Source organism: Dasypus novemcinctus, chromosome 21 (genome assembly GCF_030445035.2).
Source record: "Dasypus novemcinctus isolate mDasNov1 chromosome 21, mDasNov1.1.hap2, whole genome shotgun sequence".
Classification (NCBI taxonomy): Eukaryota; Metazoa; Chordata; class Mammalia; order Cingulata; family Dasypodidae; genus Dasypus; species Dasypus novemcinctus.
This window is the reverse complement of record NC_080693.1, coordinates 82666595-82685548: the sequence shown is the minus strand read 5'-3', so window position 1 is coordinate 82685548 and position 18954 is coordinate 82666595. Positions and strand designations below refer to the sequence as shown.

General features: G+C 56.5%; 1 protein-coding gene across 2 annotated transcripts in view; it reads right to left on the bottom strand.

Moving 5' to 3' along the window:
- Positions 1-18954, bottom strand: part of PGS1 (phosphatidylglycerophosphate synthase 1) — a 36565-nt gene that overhangs the window by 4837 nt on the left and 12774 nt on the right. For both annotated transcript variants that reach the window (XR_009182562.2, XM_004460435.5), the window contains exons 4-9: positions 18318-18417; positions 17073-17262; positions 16204-16382; positions 13182-13703; positions 5222-5370; positions 356-485 (exon numbers count right to left, since the gene is read on the bottom strand). Coding sequence is in view for 1 of the 2 variants with exons in the window: in XM_004460435.5 (XP_004460492.2) it covers positions 366-485; positions 5222-5370; positions 13182-13703; positions 16204-16382; positions 17073-17262; positions 18318-18417 (1260 nt within the window). In the remaining variant the exon portion in view is untranslated. The remainder of the gene's footprint in view (positions 1-355; positions 486-5221; positions 5371-13181; positions 13704-16203; positions 16383-17072; positions 17263-18317; positions 18418-18954) is intronic.

Below are 18954 nucleotides of genomic sequence, written 5' to 3'. Positions count from 1 at the left end.
CACCGTGCTCAGCCTGGCGGAGGGGAGCACGGAGCCTACCTTTCTGCCACCTTGGGCCAGAGCCTCTTCTGTGACTCTGAGGGAAGGAAGAGCAAGGCGGGCTACCTGGCACGCAGCGGCCCTGGGGCTCGCTGAGCAAGGGCACAGGGGGAAAGGGGCCTAAGTTGGCATCAGGCTCACAAACTCTGATGCTAGCCATCCACGACCTTGAAGCGCCATCGCTTTGTACGCAACCAACGAAGTAGTCTAAGAGCCCTCCGGGTGCCTGCAAGAGGCCCCTAGGAACCCTGCAACGCCCACCTGTACTAGTGCACTCCTGGGAAAACCATACTGATTTCTGCACTAGCGTATGCACCTGTCTGTCCTCAGAAGAAGTTCTTAATCAGTGGAGTCACCATCTTCACCCACAGCTTCACGTGCCGACCTGGCTGCTCGAAGGTGGCTGAGGATACCACACCTGACCTCAGATAGAGCTGCTCTTGCTCCTGAGAAAGAAGAACAAACAGGAATATTAGGAGCCTCCTACAGCACGAGGTAACAGGGCCAGTGGCCCCAGCCCCAGGAAAACATGGACCGCAAATGCCAACCCCTGCCCAGAGACCCAGCAGGCACTGAAGGAGGCCAGGCCCTACAAGTTGCCTCTGTAAAACATCCCTTAGAAGGCTTGTGCTCCCAAAGACTTTTAAGACCAAGATACATATGAAAAGGTAATTCTGAGTAAAAGACAGATAGTGGGCAGGGAAAAAAAAACATTTATAATGTTCACCCTCAATGAATGAAAAACTGCAAATTAAAATTAGATATTTTTAAGTGAGACATCACTTTTTATCTAACAAACTGGCAAAAAAGTGTTTTCTAGTATGTTTTGCCAAAAAGGGGTTCAGCTTTCCCAAGAGCCATGTGTCAACAGGGATCAAAAGCCTTCCCAAAAAAGCTCCACTTGCAAAGAGTTTATCCCAAGAAAACAACCAAAATAACCATACACTACTATTTTTGAATACAGATTATTTATCACAGCAATAGTTATAGCGGCAAAAAACTGGAAACCACCTAAATGTCCAACAGTCAACTAATTAGATATAATAAATCCATATAACAACCCAGCACTCACCATGGGATAAATCATGTTAAAGAACACTTACGTAATAATATGAGAAGCTGCATACTATATTAGGCGAAAAGGCTGGATATGAAGTAATATATATACTATAGTTGTAATTTCATCAAAAAGAAAAAAATAGTCCTCTCTGTAGGCATACAGAAGAAAAGATGGGCAGGGAACGATAATGCTTTCAGTGATTTTTTCCTACATGAAAAGGTTTTCTTCTTATCCCTCTTATTTCTACAATGAACGTTTATTACTTTCTTAATTTAAAATACAAGTTTAAAAACATTCATACCTGGTCTTAAATTCTGTCAACGTAGAGGAGAAACTGTCTCTTTTTTTAACATCCCCAATCTGAGCTCCGCAGCCTCTAACACGGCGCCGGTCAGCTTGCCCAGGGCAGAGGCAGGAGGCGGAGGAGAGCACGCCTCTACGTCTGCTTCCTGCCTCTGGGCTGTGGACGCCCTCTCTGAACCTGAAGTGTCCTTCCCACACTACCGTGCCATCCCAAGGCTGACGGGCATGGGGGTATTTGGTGCCACAGACGGTGCCACAGGCAGCGCCGGGGGGCGAGAGCTGCACCCCCTGCCCCCAAGGGGTCGTGCTGGACTCCGCGGCCCTGATAAAGCTGGAAGACAGAGAGCATCGCAGTCAGTCCATCAAGGCCACAGGGAGCACCGGGCGCCCTCGCTGACTGTTTTCATGCTCCCTCCCTCTGTAGGGAAGCCATGCTCTCATGGCCAGGGTCCATGGGGCGTTTTCAGACAGAGCAGACCCCAGAGCCAGCTTTTGTCCCAGCTCCGCTGGCCTCCTAATTACTGCTTAAAGGTCCAACTGCCTGGCTGCTGTGCCCGCCAGAGGCCAGCGCTGGTCTCAAGGGGCTGGTTTGCAGAGTCTCCGCAGACCCAGCTCCAGCTCTTATGTTTTCAAATGAATAAGCAGCCAAGATTTCAATTAAGTTACCAGAAACACTTAAGTTTCCTCACAGACTCCACAGCAGGGATGGAGGAGTCAGCTGACGGGGGCTCCAGCGCTGCTGGAGGGAGCACCTCTCAGGTCACGAGTGCTCAACTGCTCCCGCTCAGCACTGGATGGAGGAAGTGAAGGGAGGGACTCCGGACGCCGAGAAAAACATCTCCCCGTCCCCAGCGCTCAATGGGACACCAGGGAGGGCCCTTCCCCATATCTCAAGCAGGGCCCCTGGGCAGCTGGGGTTTTAGGGACTTTCTGGGGCTGTGGGGAGACCGTGTGGCTGGGCAGTCCCAGCGGCACCTGGACTCTTGGGACTGGGTACTACTGTGTGGCCTCTCCCTAAAGGGCAGCCACAGGCCCAGGACCTAGAGACAGAGGTGGGATTATTCGGAAGCAAGGCTCCGCGGCGCAGAGGCACGAGAGCAATCCATCTCCAAAGAAGGGAGGAGCGCGGGAGCACGGCCAGCACGGCTAGCTCCCTCCTCAGTCAAAAGCCCCTGGGATTCAGGTTTGGGAAAACAAAGAAAATATCCCAAATATGTCATTTGGGAAAGCAGTTCCTGACCACAAGCAGCCCAAGCTTTTCCCAAGATCCAGGATGTGGGTTCAGCCCCCTGAACTCAGGAAGCCGAGGTCCTGGCCCAGGGATCCACTCCCCCAAACCAATCTGGATCCACAGAGGCCGCCTCTGCTCCGCTGAGCAGGCAAAGCCTCCCTTCCGACAGTCTCTGCGATGGAGGCCCTCACCCTTTCAGGCTCCAGGGGCCAGCGGGGAGCTCTGCGGCCGGAACCCCGGAGCTGGCGGGGACTCCTTAGCCACATGCTGTCGCCCTGGCTCTGGGAGGAAACCTGCTGGACAAATGCCCACACAGCCCCTGGCTGTGACACCCTTCCTGGCACCAGCCCCCACTCAGGCACCAACAAGACTCCCAACTCACAGAAGGGCAGGACCAGGCAACAAGGCAGTCGCCACTTCCCCTCGTCCATCAACAATGGCTCCATCAACTTCACAAGAACCATTCCCAGAGGCTGGAGGAGCAAGGCTTAACAAAGGAACAGGTGCTGCTTCTGAGGTCCACACACCCGTGGCTCAGGAGGAGAGACCAGCACCTTCCACGGCAAGACCTTGGGAGGAGGACACGAGTCTGCATAGCCCAGCGCCATGTCTTGGTCTCACACATGTGCCGTGATTCTACTGTTACAAGTGTGACAGATCGAGTACAAAGATTCACGTCAAACCACAAATGAATTCCCAGAAGCTTTCTCACTACCTCTATCACCTAAAGGCCAGGACCACGGCTGGTCCTTTACCAGGAGCCTCCTTCTCAAAAGTCAGGCGCCACTGCCACATTCCTCTCCCAGAGAGAAAATGCTGTTCTCTGCACACTCCTCTTGGCCTCCCCCAACTGAGTCCCAAGACCCCACAGCACAAGACTCAGGGCCCCTGACCCTGGAACCCCCGAGCCCTAGTCCAGGAGACACGGGGGCTGCTCCCTCCCTGACGTGAACGGCGCTCAGGAGATCTCCCTTGAGGGGAGCAGAGGGCCCTCCAGGAGCCACCTGTGCTGTGGCCAGGCCACGCCAACACCCAACGTGCCAATCCTCCCCCAGCAAGTTAGCTTCCGCAGACCCCATCTCCCTGTTCTCAGGAAGAAGGGCGGCCTCCTCCCTCTCCAGCTGCCAGGAAAAGAAATTCTATTACGACCATGAGAACGAGGGATACAGCACAGAAACCACAAGGAAAAGGAATCTGTCTCTAGGTCTGCTCCCCCTGAGGTAAGAGGCAGAAGGAACCCACGGGCTTCAGGAACCTCCTGCCCTCCTGGTTCCCGCACACGCACCCCAACTCCAGACCCTCCAGAAACCCAGTGGGCACTCACCCTGGGTGGGCACGGGCACCTGTATTTAGTCCTCCATCATCTCCTAACTATTCAAAACCCAAACCAGATCATTACCCAAGGAAACAATTTTGAAATACACTAATTTTAAAAGAAACCAAGTTGTCAGCACAAAAGGAGAGTTCATACTGGCTCAAGATCATAAAGGTTTACAAACGGCCACCCGACAGCCCTTGGAATAACCCTGTGCCAGGCGCGACCCACGTCAACAAGCTGCATGTTTTCTAGGGTCTGCTCTTCTGGCTTCCTGCGCGCCCTTCCTCCCTGCACGGCACATTTTCCTCCCGTGGCCTTGCCCAACACACTGCCCTGAAACACCTCAAGAGTCTTTCAGATTACCAAAAGACCAGAATTACAAGGGATACTAAGGGGGGTGCTGCAGCCTGATTAGTAAGAACAAGGGTGAGAGACTTGGAGAAGAGTGTAGAAATGAAGACTCCTGGGAAGGGCAAATTAAAGGGTAAAAACACAGACTATAGTACATGACAACAACAGAAAGCTAAAGGATAAAATGGATGAAGAAACGCGTACGACACTACAGTAACAGCATCGAATGTTAGTGGCTTGAACACCCCAATCAAAATGCAGAGCGTGATAGAACGGCTAAAAAATCCATAATGAGGGCTCTTGACCATTTTTAGTAGCAATGATTTGATGTTTGCACATCAGAGTTAGCAAATGCACCATCTACATGTAAAACATTATTAATAAAGAAGAGGGAAAGGGGGAGGGCATAGGATACATGTGAATCACTTGTGTTCTCTGTGACTTTTCTAGGTTCTAAAGTTTCTTTGAACATAAAATGAAAAAATAAGACACTGGAAAAATATATGAAAGAAAATGTCACTGTACATTCAAGACAATAAATTTTAGTGATGAGTCAAAAAAAAAAAGTCTTCCAGAAACAGTCGGATGCTGCCTGCAGCCCTTCCCAGAAGGGACCCAGGCCCCGAATAACCCTGGCTCCTGCTCCCTTGTACCCCAAAAGAGCAAGTTCCCCATAACATGGGCCATGTGGCCCTCCTGGAAGCAGCCCGAGTGGCCGGAAGAGTAGCCCACGCTGGGCTGGAGGCAGCTGCAGCCATCAGAAAGGACTCTTCAAAGGGCAGCCCTGCGGTGGGCTTCTACCCTCCACAGCAGTCTGCGGCTCTGGTTCCTTCTCACTCGGCCCTCAGGCCCCAGGCGACCGTGCTCAGGGGAGGCCAGGCACCCAGCCAGACCCCACTCATCCCAGGAAATCACCAACCTGGTGAAGCTGTTGCTGCAAGGTGCGGTTTTCTGTCACGATGGCAATCTGGGCCTCCAGGTCCCGGTGAACTGACCTGTACCCAAAATTAGGAGAGCCAATCAACGTGAGGCAGGGCAGGCTGCTCCCTGCCAGGTACAGCCAGAGGCCTGCAGGGAAAAGGAAACGTGCAGACAGGAAATGAGCACAGCATCTGCCGAAACCCTCCCCAGCCCTGCTTCAACCTAAGGCAACAGCGGCCATGTGGAGCTGACTCCACGAAGACGGCCATGGTGACAGGGTGGGCAGACCCAGCTACAACCTGCTCCTCTGCCCTGGGCTCCTCCCAGGAATGTATGCCCTGGCCCCGGGGGCAGCTGGGTGCAGAGGAATGCACAGGAACCCAGAAGCAGCCCTGGGTCTCCTGGGGCAACCCACAGGAAGGCTCCACTCCCCAGCTCGGACTGCCCACCGCTGCTTGCTGCCATCTGCCCGCTTTGCCTGCTTTCCCAGGAGAACCAGGAGCCAGGTTCCCAAAGGGACCTCGGGGCTCAGTTCTGCTCCTGTCCCAGCGCTCAAGGGGGGAGGACTGCTGAGCCCTTCTTTGGAATTGCCTCGGCCCCCCGGCCTGCTCACGTGAACTCAGCACACAGCTCGGGCAAGAAGCTCGGTGACCCCCGGAGGACACTGAGGGAAGGTAGCAGAGCAGAGTCCAGGTCATACCTGGCTGGAGGGAGCCACCGCCGTGCCATCATGCACACTGTGGCAGGCCAGGTCACACAACGCTTTCTACCTACGCCATGCTCCTTTAAACCAGCAGCCCTGGGGCATCTGATGGGGATGCTGAGGACCTGGGCAGCCCCGCTATGCCTCGACCCGCACCTCTTCACAGATCACGGTAGAGTGGCCATGCCCATCCCAGCTAGAGACATGCCGTCCGAACCCAGCTGAGGCCCCCGCTGGCCAGGGCGCAGGCTCAGGACCTTCCCAGCCAGACAAGGTAGCATCCCTGCCCACCCCTGTGGCTAGGACATGAGTAGCTGTTACAGTAGAGAACAAGCAGGGTGCCACACAGGCCCGGGGGGGCCGCAGGCCCTGCCCCCCGCCCCTTCCCCACCCGACGGCACTGGGAAGGGCTGAAAGGACAGCTGGCACGTCCTCCGCTCTGGACCCCATCCCTGCCCCGCTCCCACCCCACTTCCAGGGTCAGCTCTCAGAGCCCCACCCCACTCAGAATTACTTCTCCAAAGTAATTCAAAGTAAAAGGCCTTCCCAAAACTTAATCTCCCAGGGACGCCGTGCGCCTGCTGCCCTCGACTTCCTTCCTCACACCGGCGGGCGCCCAGGCATGGGCCTGAGGTCCCCCGCCCCTTCGCCGACTCCCTCAGCAGCACCGAGCATGATCATCCTAGGAAACCCTGTCATGTGTCCCCCATCAGTCCACACAGCACCAGCCTCCTCACCTGCTGCCCCCTGCAACACTGGCCTCTGTCAACCCGCCACCCTCAAGCAGCCACAGACATGCACGTTGATCCGCAACCAAGAAACATTATGCAATACACACCGAGGCGCTAAAAGAGAAGACCACTTCCTAATTCTCAATCGAGCAAGAGCACTTCCAGGAACATCTTGGGTAAGATGTGACAGTGCTCTGATGCCCGTTCCTGTAAGGGCCTCGCCCCGCCCTGCAGGGGCCTGTGGGCAGCACCTCGCCAGCTGCATGGCCCACTGGGGCTCTACTCCAGTGCTCGCCCTGCCCGGGCTGGGCCAGCACGAGCACCTGCCCCCCATTCTAAACAAGCAGCTCGTGTGATGCCTCTAAGCTCAGCCTCCCTGCTTCCTCCACTGAGTTCAGGGCTGGGAGAGACAAGGGACGCAGGAAAGCCCCCCGCCTCGGACAGAGGGGGAAACCAGCTGCCGCCACCAGCCTGTCAGCGCTGGCTCTGATGAAAGAGCAATCTTCAAGAGCACTGGTCTTCCTGTCCAGCCAGCCCCCCAGAGGGGAAAGTGGGGAATGGGGGCAAGCATGGTCTACATGCCCCCTGGACCCAGGTGGGGACACAGCTAAGGCCGATCTGAGACATGCCACCGTGACCCCCACATCTGTGGGCAAGGCTGGCAGTGCCTGGCCTACGGTGCCAGCCATGCTCTCACTAGCCGCTCTTATGCATCAGACTGGTGGCGGCAGGCGGCCCACCCACCTGCAAGCCCACCCCAATGACTCATCAGCCGTGCTTTCTTCCTCCAGGAAACTTACCACCACAGAGAAGCTATGCACGTGCCCTGCAAGCGTCCCCCTCTGTGCTGGACGTGTAAGAGGGATGAGAGCTCTTCAGGCCCTCCCCAAGAACACATCTCCCCACTGCCGTGGTGGCAGTGTGGCCCCGGCTAAGAACTAAGAACGTGTGGCAAGCCTGTTTTCTTGCCTCCCCCTCTCCCCTGTCACTCCACCTCCCTCAGCGTCTTCCTTCCTCTCCAGGCCAGGCTTCAGGGGAGGCATGCACTCCAAGGCCACTCAGCTTTACCCTACAATGGGGGGCCGGAGGGCACCCCCACCGCCTTCACTCTAGTTTCCTGCACCTCTGCCGAGGGGAAGAAGCCCAGCACGCCGCCCTTGGGGGAGCCCCAGGGAGGTGCGGGCCACGTCTGCCCGAGGGCTCCAGGATGCTGGGGCTGCCACCACCAAGTCCTTCTAGATTTAACCTCACCAAGAGAAGGACTCCTAGTCACAGGCCTATACCCTGAGGACACTGGAAACGTCCTCCCCAGCGAGTCCCGCTGAGGCGTGGATGCAGGTGGTGAGAACATCCGGCAGGAGCGCGTCAGGAAGCGCGACACTTCCCAACCCGGGGCCCTGGATCGGCTCTTGGGCCCTGATTCCAACCTCACCCCAGGCTCGGCCTTTGCCCCAGGGCGCCACGTTCCCAGTGCCAGGAGCCAGCCGTTAGGAAGACTGCAGCAGGAAGGAGAACGGGAAAGGGGCCACCGCGGCCGGCTCGCAGAGCACAGGGTGGTAGGCACCTTGAGCAGATGGGGGCCTCCTTCAGAGGGAGCCTGGCTGCCACTTAAGCCACGCCCGCGGCCCTTCCCCGCACTCACCCGCCATTGCCTGGAAGGTGAGCCAGACCATGTTCCCACCTCCCCGTCCTCGTCCCCAAAGGCTTCCCACAGCACCTGCTTCGCTCCCCGTGGCCTCGGAGTCAGTGCTGGCGGCCCCGGCCACCTCCCACCTCTCTCACCCACCTCCCAGCCTCTGCATCTCTTGGCTGCTCAGCCCCTTCTGTCCTTGCAGACACCACGGGCTCGAGGCTGTCCCGGCTGCTCCCCGCCGGCGCCCCTCTTCACTCAGAACTCTGCCCAAACCCTCTCCAAGGGTCCCCTGTGCCCTCTTCACAACTGACTATCTGCCCCAATTACCCTGCCGGCCTCAGGAGCGGGCACTCGTCCCAGTGCGTGATCCCTGAGCAGAGCCTCACAGGTAATGAATATTTGTTAGAGTAAAAGAGAAGAAAATAAATGGGGGTAGTAATGCCTGCTTCACACCCGATGAGTAAAGATGAAATGTCAGCTTAGAAATGCTAAAGCAGGAGCTCCACAGGCACACTTCCCAGGGGCCCTCTTGGGAACTCTCTGATGCTCATATTCTCCCCACCCCCAGGCACCACCCGGTCTCAGAGCCCTGTAAAAAACAGAATGGGAGGGAACAGCTGTGGCTCAAGCAGCTGGGCTCCCATCTACCATATGGGAGGCCCCGGGTTCAATTCCCGGGGCCTCCTAGTGAAGGTGAGCCGAGAGCCAAGAGCAGACAGTGAGGGCAAACAAAAAAGGGGAGGAACAAATAAATTAAAATAATAATACTTAAAAACAGAATGGGAACAGAAAGAATCATAGGTCTGTCCTCGGATGGCAAGGCCTCCACTTTTCCGAGGCCAGGATGGCACTGAGAAACCCCAGAGACCTGGAAGCCAGCAGGTGCCACCAGCCAAGGGAGCAGCTGGCACCAGCACCGCCCAGCTGTGCCCAGGTGCAAGCTGCTGTCCCGCAGGTGGCCCGGGCACACAGGGTGAGGCATGCAGCCTAAGGTTCCCTTTGGGCACCGTGCCCAATTGCCTGTCAGAAAGGCAGTGACAACAATGACACTCACGCGACCATTAAGACTCCTGTTAGCAGGGCCCCAGAAACCCCGTTGCCCGGTGCCCTGCTCTGCCAGGCCACGTGCCGTGCTGGGAAGCCTGGAACACTGCACCCGGATGATGCCAAAGGCAGTGTACGGAAACCCCTTTTCAGATCCTGCCCCCAAAACGCCCACCCACACCGTGGGCACTGCCTCGGGCTGGGGCTGGGGCTGCCCAAGCAGAGCCGACTCATAGGCCCACCCAGTGGGAAATACCTGCCAAGTTCGTGCTCCTAGCAGGAGGCCATCATGGCGCAGGCTGCCTCTCCAACCTTCGCCTCCTCCCCGGGCAGCAGGTGGAAGCGTGAGCACCAGGCCTGGTGCGTTTCACACCCTCCAGGCTGCAGGCTGCCCTGGGCTGTTGCCTGCCAAGAGCTGGAGGTGAGCTCGCGGTAATGCCACAGAGCCATTCCTTCCCGCCCCTCCCTGCCCCGCTTGCAGCCAGGGCGCAGGCCTGGAGGGGCGATCCCAGCACCAGTTCAGGTAAGTCTCCTGTGGAATTTGAGGCACTTCCTGCAAAGAGTCCACATTCTAACCCCCTCCAGAATTTGGTCCCATCCCATCCTGCCAAGGAAGAAGCGGTGCAGCCGGAAGCTGACAAGTCGTGAGTCAGAGGGGCTGACAGGTGCCTGAGCGCAAACGTCAAGCCCCCACTCCCTGCCAGCCCGGCCCCAGCCCTCTCCAGAGCCCAGGAGATGCAGGTAGAGACCTCTGGCTCCCATGTCATGTTCAGGACTCCGAAGAGCAAGGAGAAAAGCAACAAAAATACCAGCAATCCCAGGAATACAGCCAAAGAAACACGCCAAGGGACCGCGTTCTCCCACTCCAGGAGCTCCCCTCCCTCTGCAGCCAACCTGTCCACCCACTGCTCTCGCTGGGTGCCCAAGCCCTTCCCCTCCCCTGCATGAGCACCATGTGGTCATCGTGCAGAAAAATGACACAGTCCAGTGTGATGGCCCCATTTTACACAGAAGGAAAGGGAACCCAGGTCTCTCGTCTGGTCAAGGGTAAATAAATGTGGGCTGAGACCCACGGTTTCTAGACAAATTAAGCTCCCTCAGTGTCTCAAGCATGCCGAACCGGTGTCCTTCCCAAATAAAACTAAGTAGCAAAATCACAAGACCAAAGACTCTCTACCATGCTTCTTTGAACAGCAGATGGGCCCTCTGAAACAGTTCAAGTTAAAAGAATGTCATAGATATTCATTCAAATCTTTAGGAAATTGAAGTATTTGACAAAGGTATACCTCTACTCAGCTGAGCACAAAAAGGCTGCTTCAGTAAAGAGTTCCACACAAGGAGCTTCCAACAAGGCGTCCCAGCAATATTTGTCAACCCAGAAAATACCAAAGACCATTCCCTACCCTTAGCGTCTCCTGCCGTCAGCTCTAGCTGGTATCTGCTGGCACTTGCTGGCAAGCGTGGTCACCCACAGAAGAACCTTCCCCTCCTGCCTGCCGGCTTCTTGAGGGCAGGAACCGAGCCGACCTCTCCTGCATCGCCCCTCAGGGGCCAACAGCAAGTTCAGCGCGCGGTCAGGCCTCGCCACCTCAGGTCTCCTGCCTCCCAGGCTGGGCTGGGCTGCAAACAACATTCTGTCAGAGGCTGCAATCTAGAAATGGTGGACCCCGTGTCTCCAGCTCGCTCTGCTCTGCCTAAAGGCGTCTGGGGGCAGGAGGAGCTGAGATCAGCCCAGGCCTGTCCAGCATGAGCCAGGTAAGGGACTCTACCTTGGCCACAGCCAACAGCAGGAATCTTCTGGAGCGCAAACACAGGCACAGCTCTAGTGCCCAGCACAGGCCTTGTGAGGTGCAGACAGCTGGTAAATGACTGAACACGCCAATCATCCAGACCCACGGCCATTACCCAGCAGCCTGTTCAGCCAACTCAAGCTGTCGTCTCTCCAGAGTCCCTCTGGGGGAGTGACCCTCACAAGATGAGCTGGGAAAGAGAGCAGACTTCAGACCCCTCGCTGTCGATCACACCCCTCAGCCTCCAACCTCTGGCTCCTGGCTCCAGGGAGAGGGACCCCTGCTCAAGACAAGCCCCAGCCCCCGTGTCCCCACCCCCCGACACACACGTGCACACGTGCCTAGGGTTCGCCATAAGAGTATCCAAGCTTTGCCCACTCATCCAAATCTCCCCATCGCAGGGCCTGGCCGCCGCCAGGTGGGAGGGAGTGGCAGGAGCGTGCCAGTCCGGGAAAAGGGAGACACACTAGAAAAGCCAGTTGGGTGTAACTGGGGAGTCACTGCACGCTTCTCCGAACAGTTTCATGACTGTTGGGCCAGGAACCTTCTGACCTGCAGGCTGAGCTGGCGGCCTGAAGCCACACAGGAGCCCTCTTTGCTTCGGCCACGGTGCAGAGAGCACCATCTGAGCAGGCCTGCCCGCAGCTCTCCCAGGGTACATGGGCACACGTGGGGCAGCGTCATTTCAACATGCCGAAACACAAAGCCACCAGCACATCCCCCGCTCAGCTCTTTCAATTCTGCCCCCTCAGCACCGCTGTGATCCTCAGAAGTCAGGATGCCAATCCTAAAATACCTTCCACATGTGCCCCGGGGCTGGCCCTACCGGCCCGGAAACTCCCGACCCCCAGCCCGGTGTCACCATGACATACATGGATTCACCACTGGACGCAACGGGGTAGCTCATTTCCCACTCCAAACAAGGCCGCCTGCCCCAATGGGCATGTGGGCCTCAAAGCAGGGCCCGGGACTGACAAGACAGGCCCCCAGCTCGCCTTCAGCATGCCAAGCTACCAAAGGGTCTTAAGGCTGTGCATCAGTCACAGAGCACAGGATTCAAGAGATCGAGCGGTGTGCCTCTGCTTCTGTATTTCTCAAAACATAGTCCCACTTAAAAAGCACTGGCTTAACAAGGAAAAAAAGAGCTCAACCAGAAGACTCAGACGACCTCCATCTAAATAGCACAAGCGCGTGCCTGCGGCAGTCTGTGGTCTGCACGCGCCTGCAACAGGGCCTAAGGCCCCCCACCTCCCTGCCAACTCACAGCTCTTCAGGAAGCCCCGGGACAAGAGCAAAAAAGGCCTCTGACTGCCCCCAAGAGAGCCAGAGAAGCTGAGCCCGGCTGCTTCGGGGTAGGGCCCTCAGGCCCACGTGCTCTTACTTCCATAGAAACGAAGGTGTGGTCCCACTGCCAGAGGCCGGATGCCGCTGCATCTGGAAGCAACGGGAACAACCCGTGGCCACTTCATCCACATCTCAGGCGCACTGAGACTGCGCCACCTCCACGCCATGCTGTGAACACCCAACTGCGTGGGGGGCAGTACATAAACACAAAATTCAGACCATACCAGGGCAATGCTCCATGTGTAGTACAGAGCCTCGAACTCCTTGGGTATTAGAAAAAAGGGGGGAAGGATGTAAGAAAAACACAGGGTGAAACATAAGATACTTTTAATAAGAAAAAAGGCAAATGTGATGGTGAGGAAAAGACGGAAAAATGAAACGATTCCTAACGAATCCCCTCGGTCTCTATGGAGGGCAATGCGACGAGGGAGAAGCCCGATTCTCAAGAGACAAAATTCACTCCCCTGCATCTGTCTGAAGGGAGGGCTCTGGAGACCACCTTTTTAGAAACTGCCACCAAAATGGCTTTATAGCACTGACATTCCCTCAGGCTGCTCCCAAAGAGGGCCGCTCTCTCCTCCCCAGAGGAATGGGAGGTGCCTCCCAGGGTCGCTCAGAGGACAGCACTGGGAAGTGGGAAAGGGGCCTGAACAGGAGTGTGGGGACCGCTGCCCCACTGCCCCATGGGCCAGGCCCCGACTGCCTCCACCTACCCTTGGCGTGAAAGGTCCAGCCCCTCCGCCAGTACTCCTGCAGCTGCACGCGTTCCTGCTGCCCCAGGCTGCACACCTCGCTGAAGAACTGCCGCTCGATGTGCACGTAGGCCGCCGGGATGGCGCCAGCCACCCCCTTGGCCCCGAAGAAGCCGTTCACCTCCGGGGAGGCCAGCAGGATTTGGTACTCGGCCCGCGTGCCCAAGACCAGGTCCATGTAGGCCTGGGTCAGGTTGAAATAGCCAGTGGTGAGATAGATCTTGGCGCCTCGCTCTGCCTCCGTCAGCAGGGTCTCCGTGACAATCTCATCGATCTGAATCTCGAAGGGCTTCATCTGGATCAGCGGGTAAATCCAGGTGTCGGGGGCTGGTCTCCGGTCACCAGCGGCTGCGACATCTTCCTGGGTCAAGAGGGAGTCACTGTGGAAGGTCTGGGCATGCAGCATCTGCTGGCGGGTCCTGGCTGAGTTGATCACGTCCATCACCCTCTTGTGGGCTGCCTGGCAATACGCAGCCTGGTTGCCTGGAGGGAGACATGGGAAAAAAGGGTGCGGGGAGAGAACTGGAGGGGCGAAACCTCGACCTGGCACACAAGGCATGGTGCTTGGTGGCCCAGTGGCTGGCATGACCACCAATCAGGCACGGAACCCAGGCACAGTGTGGGAGCCAGGCCACATGGCATGGAGCGTGCCCACAAGGAGCCTACGTAGACTCAGAGGTGAAAAGCAGGTAGCCGTAGAGTACCATTTAGTACAAATCCCACAGCAGGCAAGCTCACTCAAGGTGCCAAATTGGGAGGGTGGTCATCATGGAGGGGTGGCTGGGAGCTGTGCTCTGTAGGCAGCATGTTATACTTCAGCAAGAACAGTCACTTAACTAAAGACACGTGTACGTGCAAGATGGCAGAGACAGCAGAGAGGAAGCCTCAGAGCAGCACGGGCCACGCAGAGCGCACCATGGGCCTCTGAGGGCAGGATGGGGAGGCGGGCTCGCAGGCGGTGCCCTGGGATTCCAACAGGGCACCCATGACAAGAGGGGAAAAAAGAGACCACCAAGAGGCAGGGGCAGAAGACAACAGGGTTAAACCAAACAAAAGAGTAGAAGGAAGGGAATAACAAAGATAGGAGTAGAAGTTAATATAACGAAAACAGAAACGAAAGCCGAGCCCGTGGGTACCGTGAAGGGCCGAGTTCAGGAAAAGTGACTAGGAGGGCAGGCCTGGGCAAGGCTGACCAGGTCGGCCTGGAAAGGAAGCAGAACAGGCCTGGCTGGCCCCACCCTACGCAGCCTGAGGTAGGGACAGACTGGTCCTGGGGGAGGGTGGCGGGGGTGCACACTTTGGGAGCCTTTCGGCCTGGGCCGGGGACTGAGAGCAGGACTGGCTTGCGCAGGGATCCGGCCGAACCGACACCAGCAGCCGACAGGGAGGCCATGGCCACAGCCACTGTGCACCATTCTAGGCTGTGCGAGGAGGGAACGCGGGGGCCTAAGTGTCCTTCCTACACCTCAGTCCTCGTGCCGGGGGCCCGCTCTCCCTAAGCTGCCCCGCTCCCCAAACACGTGTGTTCATGCCGGCTCGCCCTCCACTGGCCCTAGAGCAGCGTGGACGCGCGTCCTTCCCCAAGCACACAGCCTTTTCCTCACGTCCCCACGTGGCCTGTTAAGTTAGACCAAGGGTCAGCAAATGTTTTCAATGCCAGATGGTAAATATTTTAGGCTTAGAGGGACAAGAAGCAAAACTGAGGATAATCTGTAGGTACTTAATGTAACAAGAGAGAAAACACTAACACATGTCCACAAAAAATTTAATGACAAAATTCAAAATATAATGATGATACTTGAGTACAACTCTTTGTAATTCAGGTCTGCTGATGAGAACAGAATTCTTGGGAGGGTAACTGGTTGTTTAATTGGGGGTCAAGGTCAGAATGCCCTATCTTCAAGTTGACTGCACATGTTCATCTGTAGAAAGCCCTCTCAGCTGGGCCACACAGCATGTGGCTCACCACCGTCACCGGCCAATTCCTGCTCTAGACTGTGGTCCCTTGTCCACAACAGTACTTCTGGGGACCCTCAAAGTCAAAGAAACGGAAGGCCAGTGCAACTCTAAAGACAAAGAACAAGTCTCTACACGACCACAGGTGAGGGGTGGGCAGCCTCCTAGCTGGCGTTAGCAGTGGGGGGGGAGGGGGGGAGCAAGAGACAGTGCCCGGAGGAAGGAGGCTCAGCCCACAGGGGAAAGCAGAGAAAGGCCGACCCCACAGGCAGTGGGGCTAGAAGTAGAGCCCAGGCCCTGTGGCAGGTGGCCCCAAGGTGGCCCAGGGCTGCAGGAGGCACCAGGCTCCGTCACACAGATCCCGGCTCCTGCTGCCCCGGTCCCTAAGAACGAGCTTACACCAGGCACCCCGACCGGGATGCTGCCCCCTCTAGGGCTGGGGACCGAGGGTGCTTCTCCTTATGTGGTCTGCGTCTAAGCCCTGTCCCCACACTGCTGACACCGCGGCAGACTCTTTTAGAGTGGGCCGGAAGCCACAGCCGCAGGAATCGCAGGAATCCAAGTGCCCCAGGGAGTGCTCCTCAGCCAGGAGCTGCCCGTTTCCAGGAGCAGAGCTGAGGGCTCTCCATTTCACTTTCCAGGCAGCAGGCCACAGACCTCAGCGGAGCCGCGAGCCCCCGAGCCCCTGGGTGACAGTGGCTGGGGAGTGGCCCGGAGGCTGGCCTCCACACTGCATGGGCAGTCCCTGGGTGGCTTCCTATGAGCGCAGGGCAGGCTCCTGGTGCACTCCCCCGGCACCGATGCACAGCCCCACCGACCCACCTTCCCAGGGCCGGTTCTCATGACCACAGAGCGTGAGCAATGGCCAGTGAGTCACATGTGCCTGGCTCCCATGTCGAAAGCAGACAAGGCTCTGCCACTCAAGTCTCCTGAGCCTGCAGCAAGGCCACCCAGAGGGGTCCTCTCCTCGGCCCTGGCCCCCACCCCCATCCCCAACCTCGGGAGGGCAGAGAGCCCAGGGCCCTACCTTTGTAAGGATGCACCATCCCCTCCACCACCTGCACCGTGTCGTCCCCCCGCAACTGCAGTGACACATCCCCCAGAGCGTCCACCAGCTCTGTGAAGAAGTCAGCCACCTCTGGGCAGTCCTGCAAGAACACGTAGCGGTCCTGGCGGTTGGTGAAGTAGGAGTCACTCAGATTTGCACTGCAAGGAGAGAAGCAGTAGGTGGTCCACAGAACATCCTGGTGGCCCAGGGCCCAGGTTAACAAGCAGGGGCCGGCAGACGCAAATCAGGATGCAGTGAAAGCAGCCAATTCACCACATATACTGGGCAGTGGCCACGTGCCAGGGACGAGGCAAAGCAGGTACTGAGATGACACAAAGAAGTAAAATATAATATGCTTTATTAATACGTTACCACTAAAATTGATGGAAAAAAAAAGGAAAATGCAAAGTCCCTCCCCTCGAGGAGATGGCAATCTAGCTAGCAAGAAGAGAGGTGGACAGGTGAAAAGTGAACCCACCACCTGGGGCTGGCTGTCAGGGTCGCTCCAGGGACCAAAGGACCCGGGTTTCAGTCCTGGCTCTGTCTAGTTTCCTCCTATTTTCTGGCTGGGCCTGACAAAGCTACTTTCCTCTCTGATCTCTGTTTCCTCGTGCAAAGTGAAGAAAATACTACGCGGGGTCACTGTTGAGAATTTCAGGAGGGAGCATGGCTGAGGGGCTCAGCTCAGCCTAGCAGCTGCACACGCTGGCACTCAGGGGCTGTGGGCAAGGCGACGGGACTGAAATGTACATGTACAGCAGGCTCTCGAAGGCTCCTTTCTCCCTGTCCCACTGCCATTCCCCCTGGGGAAGATGAAGGCTAAAGCACTGACAGGCAGGTGTGCTCACCCACTCAAGATGACACTGTTGTCAAAGAGGTACACTTTGATGTGCTGGAGGCCGATGGTCTCGTTGAAGCGCTCAGGGATGAGGAGACGCAGAAGTCCGCGGAGGTTTGGAGTGTGGAAGAGGGAGACTCGGACCTGTTCTGGAAACCTCTGTAACAGTGGGAGAAGCATTGTGCGGGAGTTCTTCCTACCTGGTATGTGGGAGAGAAGGGAAAAGAGCAATTCACACCAGGAAAATATCACCCTGCCCGTGGGGCACGAGTGCATGGTTCTCGGGCTCAGCTGTGCTGACTTGGTCAGACCAACCCGCATGGCTTCTACCTGGAGGACCCATGGACCACTGCTGGTCTCAGGGCCTGGGCTGGAGAGGCTGGGGGGCCCCAAACCGCCTGTCTCTGCCACCCAGCACTGCTCACGCTGCCCATGGTGACTGTACTCAACTTCCTCCTGGGACCACTTGCCCTGACTCTCAGGAGTTCTGCGCTGGGTGAAGGGGCCTCTACTCAACCTCGCCCTCAGCCCCCTGGCTCCATGGGAGAGCACAGAGCACACAGACCTGGGCCAGGCCAGTGCACCCACTCCAAGCCCCTGGCCACAGCTGTTAATTCAGCGATGTGCCCATGGCCCAAGGCAGGCCAATTAGGTGCTCTGGTTTGACTACCCGGAAGCAGGCTCCTCCAGCAAACCAGGTGTTGTGGCCACATGGGAGCCTGAGGAGGCCAGCCCAAAGAATGCAGAGATAGCAGAAGGATCAGGTGAGACAGCTGAGCCCCAAAACCAAGGCCCCCCAAAAACAAAGTCAGTCAGCTGAGGAAGGACGGAGGGATTAAGAGGTGACTGCTATGGGATGTGGAGTTTTTCTTTTTGGAATAATGAAATTAATTGTTCTAAAACTTTTGTGGTGATGAATGCACAATACTGTGACTATACTAAAAGCCATTGACTGTACACTTTCAATGGACTGTATGGAAGTGACTATACCTCAATTAAACTGCTTAAAAAAAAAAACAGGTCAGCCACAGAAGACAAATGTAATTCTCTTCTTTGCCTAATAGTTCTGAGTTAGCCTTTGATCACTGGTTACAGAAGAAATCCTAACTCAATCAAGCACTCCTGGGCCAGCCCCCAAGGGTTTTCAAACAGCCTTGTCCCTGCCTGAGGACAGGGGGCAGGTGATCCTGTAGCTCCTAAAAAGGAGACTCTGGAAGAGGAAGCACAGGGGGCTGGGGAGGCACGGAATACCCACCTCTTGAGCCCCGAGTGAAGTCTAAGAGAATGGAGACCTTGAGGTCGGAGGGAAACTTGGCGTGGAGTGACTTTTCTAGAGTGCTTTCCAGACAATCCACCTATCAACAAAAGAACGCCAAAAGAGCAGACATTTAAGACCAAAAGAGATGTTTATATATTAAAGAAAACGCATCAGCTTGTTGGCTAAGGCCCTCACACACAGCCATCAGTGCCCAGAAGCCCCCACTGCGCAAGTTCTTCCCAGTGTGCCAGCTGGTTAGAACAGCCGGAAGAACCCAAGCCCCTCCCCGTGCCCACCGCCTGTGTTTCCCAGGAAAGAGAAGGGAGAGCTGTAGGTCAGAGGTTTATTGCCCGGGCAATCCAGACCTTGCTGCTCTGGGAAGAGCTCTAAGACGCCAATTCCCACACACATTTCAACAGAGATAATCCTCACAGGCAGACAACAAACAAAGGCCTCCACATGGATAGCACTCGGTAAATATTTGCTGAAAGAATGAATCCAAGACACAACCTGCCCACTGACTATTCCCCACAGGTTGGACATTACATTCCTCACCAAAGAGAACAAACCAGCTTCCCAGGTTCACAGCTAAGAGTACTTCCTGAAAACCGGGGAGGTATTCTTCCTCAGAGAG